The 13,321-nt window shown below is 45.7% G+C and overlaps 1 protein-coding gene across 2 annotated transcripts in view; it reads right to left on the bottom strand.

The window, feature by feature from the left end:
• The window catches only part of Fras1 (Fraser extracellular matrix complex subunit 1), a 403,016-nt gene that overhangs the window by 68,723 nt on the left and 320,972 nt on the right, over nucleotides 1–13,321 (bottom strand). For both annotated transcript variants that reach the window (XM_060380978.1, XM_060380977.1), the window contains exons 43-47: nucleotides 13,036–13,189; nucleotides 11,027–11,290; nucleotides 8,771–8,959; nucleotides 7,008–7,127; nucleotides 6,563–6,742 (exon numbers count right to left, since the gene is read on the bottom strand). In XM_060380978.1, the coding sequence (XP_060236961.1) occupies nucleotides 6,563–6,742; nucleotides 7,008–7,127; nucleotides 8,771–8,959; nucleotides 11,027–11,290; nucleotides 13,036–13,189 (907 nt within the window). The remainder of the gene's footprint in view (nucleotides 1–6,562; nucleotides 6,743–7,007; nucleotides 7,128–8,770; nucleotides 8,960–11,026; nucleotides 11,291–13,035; nucleotides 13,190–13,321) is intronic.

Below are 13,321 nucleotides of genomic sequence, written 5' to 3'. Positions count from 1 at the left end.
CCCCGAAGGCTCACGCATTGGAAGCCTCATCCTCCATGTTGTGGTACTAGAAAGTGAAGAGCCTTTCAGAGGTGAAGCCTGCTATGAGGATGTTAGGTCACTGGAGGTAGGAGGCTTGGTAGAGATTCTTGCTCATCTTGTGGAGCAAGTCAGTTCCTGTAGGAGTCTGATGTTACAGTCTCTCTCTTTGACACATGCTTTTTGCATGTTATCACCCACCATTCTGTGGCACTGCCATTGCAGTCCATACCAAGCTGAAAAGATGGAGTTGCCTACGCTTAGTTTTTTACCCTTCCAAACTGCAAGCCAATAAAGGACCGGCCTCAGGAACTTGTTATGGTAACAGATTAATATAAGATATTAAAAAAAAACACTTTGTGTGTGCATGTATATGTGAGCACATGTGTGCATATAGATGTGTGTGGAGCACAGACATCGGCGTGGTGTATCTTCCTCAGTTGTTCTCCTCAGTTTTCAAAGAAAAATTATTTGTTATTTTATGCAACATGGATGTTTTGCCTGCATGCACAACTGTGCACCACCTGTGTGCAGGGCCTCTGGAGGCCTAAAGAGACCCTTGGACCCTCTGGACCTGGAGTTACAAATGGTTGTTAGCTGCCATGTGGGTGCTGGGAACCAATCCAGGGTCTCTGTAACAACAGCCAGTCCTTTTCACTGTTGAGCCGTTTCTCCAGGCTCTCTTCCCATTTTTTGAAATAGGTCTCCCCACGAACCTGAGGCTCGCCGGCTCTGCCGGCTCAGCACCAAACCCCGGGGTCTGTGCGTCGCTCCTTCTCTTGCTAAAGTTTATGGACAGTCCCAGCTTTTATGTGGATACCAAGGATATGAATTCAGGTCCTCATGCTGAGTGACAAGCACTTTCCCGAATCGTCTCCCCAGCCCCACAAGCTGCTGGAGATTCCTATTGGAGCTCCATCCCTCATGGCCTTTTATCCTTGGGTCCAGATAGTGGCTGGGTATCATCATTTTTAAACACATCCTCAGGACTGTAATATGAAGTCAGGGCAGAGGACCACTAATGTAACAGAAGAGCAGAAGGAAAATCACAAAGCCTGCATCAAATTCTTTAATGTTTCCTTTCTGCTCTGCGTGAGGCATACAAGGTAGAGGAAGTCATACTGCATGAAGCTTTATTATATCCTCTCTTATTCTTTGACATTTCTAAAACTGGAATGGTGGAGCCACGTCAGAGGAGGGAAAGAAAATGGTGGATAGTGTGGTCATCTACCTGACTTTGTTTTTCTTGTATAGAGGTGACTGTGTCTGAAGATGAATCGTGCAATGTTTTTAATAAGAGAAATTGAGCAAGCACACTGGTGACAGAACTATTTCTACGTGGTAAATAAAAACAATACTTAATGGTGCTTGCTACCATGCTCAAAGACTCGCCAGTGAATTGATGGTGCCCCTCATTGCAGTTTTACTATATATAAGACAGCAAACAAAGAACAGCTTCTGCACCACTATAAATTATTGGGGCATGAGGAATCTGAATGCTCTGATTATGCTTGCACACACAACTGGGTTTGATCTACCCAGCTTTTGTCTCAGCCTGGGAGCCCTCCTGACCTGAGACAGAGCATCTGAGCCCACCCTGTTCTCCTCACTCTGTTATCTTCTCCACCCCCATCTCTCATGGTGAGAGGTAGCTGTGTAAGCCATGTAGGCTCTCACACTGTGTTCCATCCACTGGAAGATCTGGTTGGGGTTATACTCTCTAGGCAAAACGCTACTGCCATGAGCATGCTTAGAAATAGATTTAAAGGGCTGAGAAATGAGCACGGTAATGAGGCATGTTTGAAATGTAGTTTTGTTTGTTGTTTGAGGGGAGCTTTGATTGAAGATCTATTGAGAAGGCTGGTTTTGGCAGCATGTATGGGTTAAAAAGCATCAAGTTATGGCAACACTGTGGTAAATGAACTCTTAGTGCAGGACCTGACCCTTCCCTGTGGGCTCACAGCAGCCAGAGGATCTCATCAATAGGATCCACCCTGTACCAAATAACACTTCATCCTAAAAGGCCTATAGCTCTCTTGGTAGTGAACAGTGGGCTTTGTACAACATAGTACACACAATGGCAGAACCACTCAGCTTCCCGATTTAAGATTTGAGAGCAAGGAAATCCCTTGAGGTGAGCACGGAGCTCTCAGAATGGTGGGGAAATACACACATTACTGGAGGTAGCTTGGCGAATGAGCCTGCCCCTGTGTGGCTCAGAGAACTAGGCTCTGAACAACATGTCTCCTAAGCCAATGCCTCAAGCAGGATCAAGAAGCTTCAGTGTTCACACAGGAGCAGCCCCGCCTTTAGGCTTCTCTCGAAGTACTTCTCTGGACTAGGTGCTAACCTCCACTCTAACAAAGCAAGATGACATTATCTAGAAAGCCCATCTCATTCTCAGTTTGGGTGTAGTGGCTCTGACAGGGAGCAAGGGGTCCTGGGAAAACTGTGCATATTGATAAAAGTACTGGTGATCCACCAGCCAAAGGCCTTTAACTGAGCCCCTGAATATGAGGAGTTTTTCTTGGTCTGGCCAAGAAGGTAATAAAATCACTTCAGCTTTGAGGACAGCCTGTTGTGCTGGCAAAAGGAATCCAGCAGGGTTTCTTAAAATATGCTAGAAACAGCTGCTATCCCACAGTTCCTGAAGACCCTGGAGAAGCCTGAAATCATTGAGCGGTCAGGAGCTGTGTGACCTGCAGTCTGATGGAGCTGTACTACTATCAACATGCTCCAGGGGGAATAAAATTAAAATCAAGACAAGGATACAGATTTTGGATCAGATGCCACAGTTCCCCATTAATAACAACATAGGAGCTTTACACACAGTAACTACTTTGTTCAGGACAGATTCATTTCATTGCAAGACAGGTAACACGGCCCTCCATCTCTTCCCTCTAAAGGGTTGTTCAACACCCCTCCCACCAGCATTTGAGTCTATGTGACTACCTACACCCCAGGAGTGGCAACTCCTTGGTCCCTGGGTCTTGCCATGCTGGTGAGGGCTGTATTCTAACATTACTCCTCCCTGGCTGAAAGATATGACTCCTGGGTAAGCAAATGTGTGCCCACAAAGAACACACATGTGCCTCCGTCCTCTCAGCTGTGCGTGACTGTCATCACACAGAAGTGGTGTTTGTCCATCCTATAGTGCTACTAGAACACACAGGTACATGGGATCCCAGCCCCTGGCTCTCTTCCTTCTGCAGCAGGCCAGCTACGGCAGTCACCACAAACCAGAGATGGAGCCACCTCCCACCTCAAACCTCTGGATTATTCTTTGACAGAAAATACATTTCCTGCTTAAACCATTGTATTCTGGGGTCTCCTTGTTCTAGTAGCTCAGCTTCTTTGCTAGTTACTATTACTCCTGATTCTAATTTCTCAACAAAAAGTAGGGGAAGGGGAAGAGGGCACAGGGGAAGAGGGAAGGGTGATAGTCAGAGGATAGTCTTATAACCTGGACCAGAGCTCCACGGGAATGGACTCCTAGCCTTCCCTCTCAGCAGTGAGAGGAGGCTCATGCCCACCTTCTGCATCATTCACAAGGGCATATGTTTCCCTGTAGCCCCCAGGGGAAAGCAAGAGGCTTCACATCAGTCTTTTGACTTTGCTAGGATCACGATCAGTTCTGATTAGCTGACATCAGATCTCATGGATGTCTGCTGGTAGGTCCACTTCATTCAAACCAGCAAGAGGGGCTGACACTCACTGGGGGCCAGCGCTCCCCCTAGGAGGCTTCAGTAAAGAGGCATACCTCCAGGTACTTACAAGCTGCTCTGATCTTGGGCAGCATTGGCTGTCCCAACTCCAGATCCTGGGAGACCCAGGCCACCTGGTGAGACAGGTGCTCTGTTTTAAGTTGTGGCTTGCCATGTTGGGAAGGAGGGAGTTACACACGCTTCTTTCAAGGGGACTGTGGACAATGAAGATGAATCAAACACACAAAGCTCTAACTAGAGGGGGGGGAGGCAACAGGGAAAGAGGATCCAGGCTAAATGCAAAACGGGGGGAGTTCTTGGTGTAAAGGAAGGGAGGGATGGGGTATCTCTGCTCCTTTGACAACGAGGAGGGAACCTCAATTGTGAGGAAGACCAGGGCTTGATATTCTCATTTACTGCTTAGAGTTACTGGAAAGGGGAAGAGTAAGAAATGCAGGAAGTTATGTCTGTGTGGAAAGAGAGGATAAAGCAGCATCATCCCAAGTAAAATGGGGATCCTTCTGCCTTGAGGGGGTACACTCCAAGAAGAGGCAAGAGCCTGATCCCTCCTGGTATCACCTGAAACAGATACGGTCTGGTCTTCGCAGCTACGTTTTGAGTCTGGTCAAGAATAATTGAAGTCTGAGAACTGTGAAAGAGAAATGAGAAACTGCCCCCAGTCCTACCCCACAGGGCTCTGAGCCAGCCTGGGGTCAAAGGAGAGCAAGGGCTGGGACTGACTAGCAGGTGGGTGACTGGCAGAGCCTTGCGTGAAGGTTGGGGCTTTTTTAATCTGTTCACGGGCAGTCGCCTAACACCACAGCCAAGAGCCTGCCCTTTCATCTTTGCAGAGATACAATCAGCAACCTGACAGAATTCTGGCAGAAGCAATTAGCTTATGAATTAGTTATTAAATATCTCATGCAGCCAAGGTACAGGGGCGCTGATCTGCATACTTCCCGCAGGAACTTCGGGACAAAGGGGAGGCCACCTCCTTAGTTTGCGTGAGGGATCTTAGCCAGTCTGCTCCTTCCTTTCTGTGCTTTCCTCCATGTGCACTGAACTTGCTCTCTACCACCACCTGGGACCAAGCAAGAGCTCCTCTCTCAGCTTCTCCCCTCTGCCTTCTAAAGCGCACTGGCCTCTTTGCTGGGTCTCGAGTGTGATTTGCCTGTCTGAGCCCATCTCAGGATACTGACAGCTGTTCACTCCCCCCCAAAGTCTTCTCTTATTCACGGCCCTGCTCCTTCTCTGCCTTCAAATGTCCTCAAATGCCATCCTATTACTAGGGAGGCCTTCTCCCAGTCCTTCCTGTGCCCTCTGAATACTCATTTCACCTGTAACGTCCCTAATGATCATTTATCTGTGACATAGATAAATGGCTGCTTATTGCCTGACCCTGAATCAGAAGGTGAGTTTGGAAGAGCAACTACATCCCCTGATTTGATGTTTTCCTAGTGGAATGAAAAATCTGTAATCTAAAATCCAAAGGCATCCTAAGAAGATCTGCATCTTTCAGGTTGTCACCGCCTCTAAAAAATAACAGCAATTTTACTTTAGATCAACCCAGTGAGTATGTGGTGCCCCCCACACCGCACAGCTGCCAAATTCTACAGGGTCTCCCCGAAACTTCTATGTTCTTCACTCTCTGCTTCACCCACCTCGTGTGAGTGAATGCTTAAAAGGTACCAGGTCGTCTCTCTCTTATTCCTCTTTGCCTTCATCTCGGCTGCCTCTCCAGGTGAAGCCACATTGCCTTCTGCTGTCCCGGTGTGGCCCATTCCTTACCACAGCCATTATACTTTGCTTCCTTCCCTGCTCTATTGTCCACAGTGCTTCTCTATTGTTTATTTTTAAACTCAGCAGGGATTATTTGTCTCAGCGTGGAGGACTCTCCATACCGTCATAACCTGCCCATGAGTCCTACCTCCTACTAATTTTAGGACGTGCTCCACTGCTCCACTTACAGCTTCTTTGTTTATTTATGCTTTTTCCATCTCTGGAAAGAACACAAATTTGACTTCTGCCAGAACTTAACTTCTCTGAACTCTGACTTCCAAGGGCGTTCCTAAGCCCACCTCAGTGTGCCTTTTTACTCAATGTAGACTTCCCCGTTTTTGAACGTTTTCAACTCCAGGTCTGCACCTCTCTTCCTGAGTGACAGCTCTCTGGGGAGATTCCTTGTTCCACCCAGCAGAGAAATCTAGGACGCGAGGATGCATCTTGTCCATCTTTGCCTCCTAAGAAGCAGCTGAACTGTCCCGGTACACACTTTCATTCACCGTCTGTTGAATTCAGTCTTTTGCCCTGTGGTGCCAGACGCTGAACCCAAGGCCTCTGGTATGCTGATGACACACCATTCCATGGAGCCACACTGCCAGCTGAGGTGAGCCGTTATGACATTACACTGTGCTTTTCATTCAAGGGAATGTAAAAGACCAGAGCGGTACAGTTTGTTCCAGAGGTGTGAACCATCTGGCTATGGAGATAAGAGTGCCTACATAAAATTACACTTTTCTGTGGTTCTGAGGGTCAAATCCAGGGCCTTATTCATATTAAGGTTGTATCGCTTCCTAGGAACTATTTCTTTACTCCAACCTGTCATTTTTCTAATTTAGGTTTACCAACTACCATAAAGTGCTTAAAACATAGTAAATATGGCAGCATATAATGATCAAAATTAGTGAGTCAGAGGATAAATACAAATTGAAACAGACTGTATGGATATACATACATATCTATACATATACATTATACACACACACACGTCAGAATGCAGTGGTCCTAGCACTAACTGAATCTGAACATAGGGCTGGATGGAGCAAGAGAGGACCACATACCTGGTGAGGCCACATGCTCCAGGTGGCCCAGCTGGGGCTGGTTGGTGATTCTGTAGATCAGTTCTGTGGGCTTGCTATCTTGGTCAGTGGCCGAGAGCTGAGCAGTGGTGATTTTCTTCACTGAGTTCTCATCCAAGACCAGACCTTTGTTAGTGATGATGACTGGTGGGGATTTGTCTTCTGAAAACATCAGAAACACTGGCTTGTCATGGGAGGCTTCCAGTCCCCTTTTCTTGAGTCCCAGGTCTGGTGCCCGGAGGTAAGGTCCTAGAGCAGTCCTCAGAGCTGTCCCTCATAGACCGCCTGCCTCCACCCCCGCATAAGGAGCCAGCCCTGGGTTTTCATCTTTCCTGGGTATGTGGAAGGAGGGAGCAAGCTCCAAAGTGAACACAGTGGGAATGAAAGAACTGCTGTGTTTCCTATTAAAAAACCTGATAGCTCTTACCTAAAACACTGATGGAGAATGACTGGTCAGCCAGCTTATTGCCTTCTCCATCAACCACATCAAATTTAAAAGCAAAGCTCCCACCAGGTTCTCCTGGTCCATGGCTATATTCTATCTGCCCTATAAAACGGAGGAGGAAAAAAAAATTACTATTAGTGCTTTTTGCTACTCATTTCTGAAGTGAGAGATGGTACTTCAATTGGTATTCACACCGAGGAATCAATTCCCACCTTCCTCACTTGGTACCATTTTTGACACTTTAATCTGAAGTTTTCATTCCATCTCTTTCCTCTCCTCTCACCAACTTCTTCCTACCTTAAAATTTCCTCATAATTTTTTTTTTCCATGAGACATTTCCTATAGCAGGGCTCAGCCATTTGAAGGCTTTAGCTTGGATAGTTTTTTAATTAATTAATTAATTAATTAATTAAATGTACACTTGGTGTCTGGCATACAGATATACCCGTGTGAGGGAGTCAGATCTACTAGAATTTGAGTTACACACCAGACAGTTGTGAGCTGCAGTTTAGGTGCTGGGAACTGAACTCAGGTCCTCTGGAAGAGCAGCCAATGCCCTTAACCGCTGAGCCATCTCTCCAGGCCTCTAGCTCGGGTCCTAAGGTGGTTCCATGAATAACTAAATGAGTGAGACTGCACGTGTGTGCAGTGTGCACTGACCACACCTACGCCATTTGCGGCGACCCTCCGACGTATCCTCACCACAAGGTGAGAAAGAGAGTGCAAGCCTGCAGCCCATCTCTCCAGGGATCTTTCATTCTCCACTGCCCAATATGCGGAGGACCATGGGCTATCTCCAACCAACAGACGAGCTGGCACATCATCTACGCAAAGAGGTCAGAAAGGATCCAAAGGACGAAGTTCAGCACGGCCCGTTATGCTAACGCACATCGCTTGCATGGACCCATCAGTGTAAATATAACTAGAGCCTGGGAAGGGCTGCCTGCTCTCATTTTTCACAAGGAGACACAGAGGAATGCAGTAATTAAATAACTATTGCTATCCTGTTGCTCATTGCACCTCTCCACTGACCCACAGATCCAGAGAGCTTCCAGCTGCCCTCTGTTTTAGGTGTCAGCACATTGACAAAGCCCACGTTTCTGCTCCTGGGGGTGGGGAAGGGGCATATTTCTACCTCTAATAGGAACTGCATAGGGTCACATGGCTTTGGAGTATTTTTTTTCCTCCCATCTGTGACTTTTTTCCTTTTCTACTCCTGAAAGCACTGTACAGTAACTACCTAGCATTTAACATTTGTGCCTTCGCGTTACATCAGCATTTTCTGAAGGAGGGATGAGCCGTGTAATCTCCCCCAGGCAGCTCCAATTTATGCCCTTCCATTTCGCTTAGTTCATTAACTTGTGCTCTTTGGGGAGCCGGGAAGAGATATAAATTGCTCACCTAAGGAAGGCATAATTTTCTCCATAATCCATCCCAACTCACTTCCTTTTTCTTTTTCTCTCTCACACATCCTTTTTAGCAACACAGCAAGTCAAGCTGACATTTTCCCCCTCTACAATGGACTCAAATTTCTCAGAAAATACATTGCTTTTGCCTGGAAAATTAGTTCTCTCTCCCTCTTTTTAAAACAAAAATGAGACCAAAAAAATGAAGCTTAATAACTCAGCTCGCATTGAAAACAAAGAATGCACAGGTTCCTGCCAGAGTCTGCCGGGCACTTTACCCCCACTTTATTAGGCCAGACAGCTTAGGGAAGCCTGGAATGGCAGGCAGAACAGACTGACCTTGGCTGATAGCCCCCTGGGTGAAAGTCCGGATGCGGCCTCTAGCAGAGATTTGCTCCAGGTTGTCAGGCTTCGCCATCTGCAGACGCCCTACGCCAGGGTCTTCCTTCATGATGTACATAACCTGGCCATCATCTGAGTCAGCAGCTGTCGCTTTCAAGTGCTGCTCTGTGATGCGTGCTACAGACCCTGGGAAAGAACAAGAGAGAGAGAAGGTCATTCCCTATCGCTTCTCTCTGATGGGATGGCAAATGATTTTTTTTTTCATCACACATTTCTTGGGCCCAGGTACCAGGCACTTGCCTGTCTCTATTTCCAAGTGAATAAACTCTAATTTCCCTAAACAAAATCATTTAGAACTACACCCTTTCCTCCTGTCTACTTTCATTCTCTCCCAGGCTTGTTCTTGTAGTAGCCTGCCATTTAGAACCTGGTAACAACTACTTCTGTGATGCAAATAACTTCTAGATCTTTGGTTTTAGAAATCTGCTTCAATTTAATTCATTTGCTATCTGCAGAATCACCAAATCAGAAAGCACCAGTTGTATATAAGCTCATAAGCATATCTCACTGTTATCTCGGATGAACTACTCAAAATCAGTGTTTCTCAAGCCAGAAGCCACACTGAGCATTGGAGTCAGGTTGAGGGCCTGTGTGGAGACTGGGGACAGAGGCAAGATATTCACCATAGAAACACATTTCAGAGCCCTGCCCTCTGCTTCCTGCCCAGCTACTTTCTCATCATAAAAACAGCAAAGACTAGTAAAATAAACACTCATCATTCATGTCACATACCTCGGTGTCTGGAGTGGCAGTCCACCTCTGGCCAAGAACGTGTGGCCTTTAGTAAGTGACCTTGAGGGATGAGGCAATGCCTTCCTCCAGACCAAGATCTGGCTTGCTCAGTGCTTCCTAGCCTATGGTAACTCCCAAACCAAATGTTCCTCTTGGGTCATGTATCCCAGTACACGTGATGTGGCCCCTTTGCAAGACTCCATGAGTGGTGGAGGACAAAGGGAAGTGTTTTGAACATTCTGGCTCTCATGTAGCCCACCACACTGTAAGCAATTCAGCACTTTTTCTTTGATGGAAAAGAAAAATCACATCTTCTTCTAGAGTTCATAAAATAATAACAGGCCACTTTGTTTGTAAGTAGCAAAATGCCAATTTCCAGAAGAAGCTTTGGGAAGTCTCAAAATTGCAGATTATATTATATCATATATTTATTTTTCAATGTAAAACTTATGTGTAACTAAGACTAAACAAACTATAGAATCCTAGTGTACAGAGACTCAGGTCAAAGGCCTACTCCCTGTTAATTTCCTGCTGCACAGCATGTTCAAAACTAATGCATGTCATTGCTCCTTTAATGGCGCTGAAACATGGCAAAAGTACGACGACGACAATTTGGTGCTAGAATACCATACAAAGTGATGTGCAATTATTTGCATAATCTCTTAACTCCAGTAAGCCTCCCAACTGCTCTTTTAATTTTTTTTTTTTAATTAAACATCTTGAAAATCTTGCCAGAGTTTCTTTGTTGTTAGTGTCCAAGATGCTGGCTGGACAGAGCCACTGTTACAAGAGACCTGGGTCTGAGATGAACATTGTGATTTTGAGGGTACTGAAAATACTACAAATGCCCCATAAAACGTTCCCAAATTCACAGACAGAGGCTTCTTGTCCAGAGGATTTCATTGGCTCATATTTCTAACTCATCACTCAGTGTTCCTAAACAGCAATTTCCCCAAAATTCCACTCTCCTTAAATACTGAATAGCTCCCCCAAGATCCACTACCCATGGCACCAACACAGAAGAAGGTACTGTCAACACAGGCTTAAAAAGTAAGTAAGGAAAAATGAGGTCACTCTCTTCTACTCCTACAGGAATTGCTACGGTTTGATTATGGAATGTTCTCTATAGGTCCCTGTGATGAAGGATTGGTCTCTAGCTGATGATGCTAAAAAACGTTAGGGTATATGGCCTAGCTCAGGATGTGGGTCCCTGGGGGTGTGTCCTCGGCAGCTAGGTATTGCTTTGGTCCCCAATCCACCTCTAATTCCTGCTTGTCACAAGGCAAGCAGCTCCGTTCAGCAACGCCTGTTTCTGCCATGATGGCCGTCCTCACCACCGGAAAACACTGGAGCCAGCCAACTATGAACTGAAACCCATGAAACACGAGCCCCAAAACATCTATTTCCTTTTCAACTGTTCCCGTAAATGTGTCACGGTGGCAGAAAATCGGGCTAACACACCTGCTGAGAGCCGAAGCCCTCGGTTTATTGCCAGGTGGGGGGCGTGGCTTGTAGGCAGCTCTATGTAGATCTCCATCCTCCCTGTGTCTACATGGAGGCCATCAGTGAGCGAGAACCGGAACTCATCTACTGCCGTGTCTGTGTCACCAGGTAAGTACCCGACCAGCCCGGCTAGGACATCCTGGTAGGTGAAGGAGGAGCCCTGGTCTAAAACTATCCCATTCTGGAGAGGCTCAGAGGCAGTAGGCCTCCGGAGTAGACGGCCTGCAGAAGGAAGAGGGGAATGACAGAGAAACAATGGTTTTATATATTTACATAATCAAAACAGTCCAATTTTACCAACTAATTTAAGCCTATGTGAGGTACTAGCAAGTACCTCGGAGACCCTTGGTGCTAATGCTTGGCATTTTACATGTAAGTACAGGTGGTGCCCTGTAGCCTCGTCTATAAATAAAGAAGAAGTCTCTCTCTTGGGCTTAAAACTCTCCAGAAAAGACAAATAGAGATGCCACAATATAGAGCCTTAGAAATCACATCTCCCTCCCTGGATTCATACTCACTGCATGAGCTGAACATTATTTTCCCTTCTGCAAAGTGGAAGCAGCACTCAACTCTGCCTTTTGCTTATCAGTGTACATATCCATATCACGTGGGATACATGTTTGAAATTCAGGAAGACGGTAAGCAGGCTTACATTGAGGCTCACTTTTCTGTTTTTAGGGTGGACAGTTAAAAATGTGTCATCAAAGAAAGTGGGAGTGATTGAAGGTAAGCTGAAAATGTGATGACCAGTGTCCTCCCCCATCGTTAACCCCACAGCAACAGCAGCAACTTCGCCTTTAACAGTCCAACCTGTGTTAAGAGTGATTGACACGCAGTGTGGCTCCAGAGCTCTAGCTTGGGGGCGGCGTTGGGAGGAGGGGTGAAGGATCCTCATAGTAGCTTCTACATCTGCTTTAAATTAGAGACTGTTCCCGTTGCAAGGGAAACAGCTTTTTTTTTTTTTTTTTTTTGCAAAACAAACAAAACATGAAGCCATTTATTGTATTTTCTATTTGATTTGCCTTTGAATACATTTATTAAGCTTGAAGGTCTTTACAATTAACTTAATTTTTGTTCTTAATCTTTTTAAAAAATTTATCCTATCAAAATCCTGCTGTTTTCAAAGCTAGATTAAGAGACCCATTTCAATTTCAAGGCAAGTGGTAAAAACAATTAACTTAGTAACTGCAAAGCAATGTACATATCACTAAAGGACGACTTTCATTGGGCACTATGAAATTTCAGTCCTGACATTTGGTGATCATAGTGTGCAGTTTTCCTCTGACGATCTCAAAATATGTGGTTGAAACTAAGGTTGAGGATCTGGCTTGCTTCCATGTATGTGGACCTATCTGCATTGCCCACGTGGCACGCCTGGGTTGGCTACCCAGAGGCTATTTAAGCTGTAGGCTAGCTTTCCCCAGGGTCCGAGGATTGTTCAAGGTTCCTGAATAAACTGCATTGAAAAAAAAAAAAAAAGAAATAAAAAGATAACTTGCTTAGATACCCTATGCAAAACACATCACCACACAGGGTGATCTATCATTGTCTAATTTCAACCACATATTTTGAGATCGTCAGAGGGAAACAGCTTTGTGAGAGACTAACATGCTGACAGGCTGCACGAGGCAGCCCTGACACTCAAACCATGATGTCCACCCTAAGATGTTTGGGCATGAAGGTGTACAAACACTGAAACCTGCTTCGCTTGACACTATGAAGGACAGCAAGACAAGAGCTGAAGAAATTTCGGAGATACCCATTACTTAGCACGCAGGCTTTTAAAACAGCTTCCACCACAGCCCGGAAGTCTCCTGGCTAGCTGTGAATCTGATTATATTTTGATGCAAAGAATGGGCTATAAGTAGGGAAGGGGGAAGACTAATGAGCCAGTCTCCAAGCTCATGCTCACCACCCATCAGGCACCTCAATTAAGCAGCAGCTTTCCACTGTGGTTCATGCCTTACCGTGGTCAGGCTTTTTCATCAAGACAAAAATCAGCTCGTTATCTGGGGTGTCCAGATCTTGTAGGCTCAGGGAAGAATTGCTTATCGCCACTCCCGAGCTCAGCCGTACTCCCAGGGGCCTCAAGGTCATCCTGGGAGGCTCATCATTCTTCCTCTGATTAAAGTATAAAATATTTGGTCTCACACAAATATTAATTTAAGAAGAAAGAAAACAAGCATTGGAAGAACATTTCATTGCCAGGACAACTTTCACTAGCCAAAGAGTATTTAGTGTGCCACTGTGTTT

Source organism: Meriones unguiculatus, chromosome 3 (assembly GCF_030254825.1).
Source record: "Meriones unguiculatus strain TT.TT164.6M chromosome 3, Bangor_MerUng_6.1, whole genome shotgun sequence".
Taxonomy (NCBI): Eukaryota; Metazoa; Chordata; class Mammalia; order Rodentia; family Muridae; genus Meriones; species Meriones unguiculatus.
The sequence above is the reverse complement of the archived record's forward strand: the minus strand, read 5'-3'. Positions and strand labels throughout refer to the sequence as shown.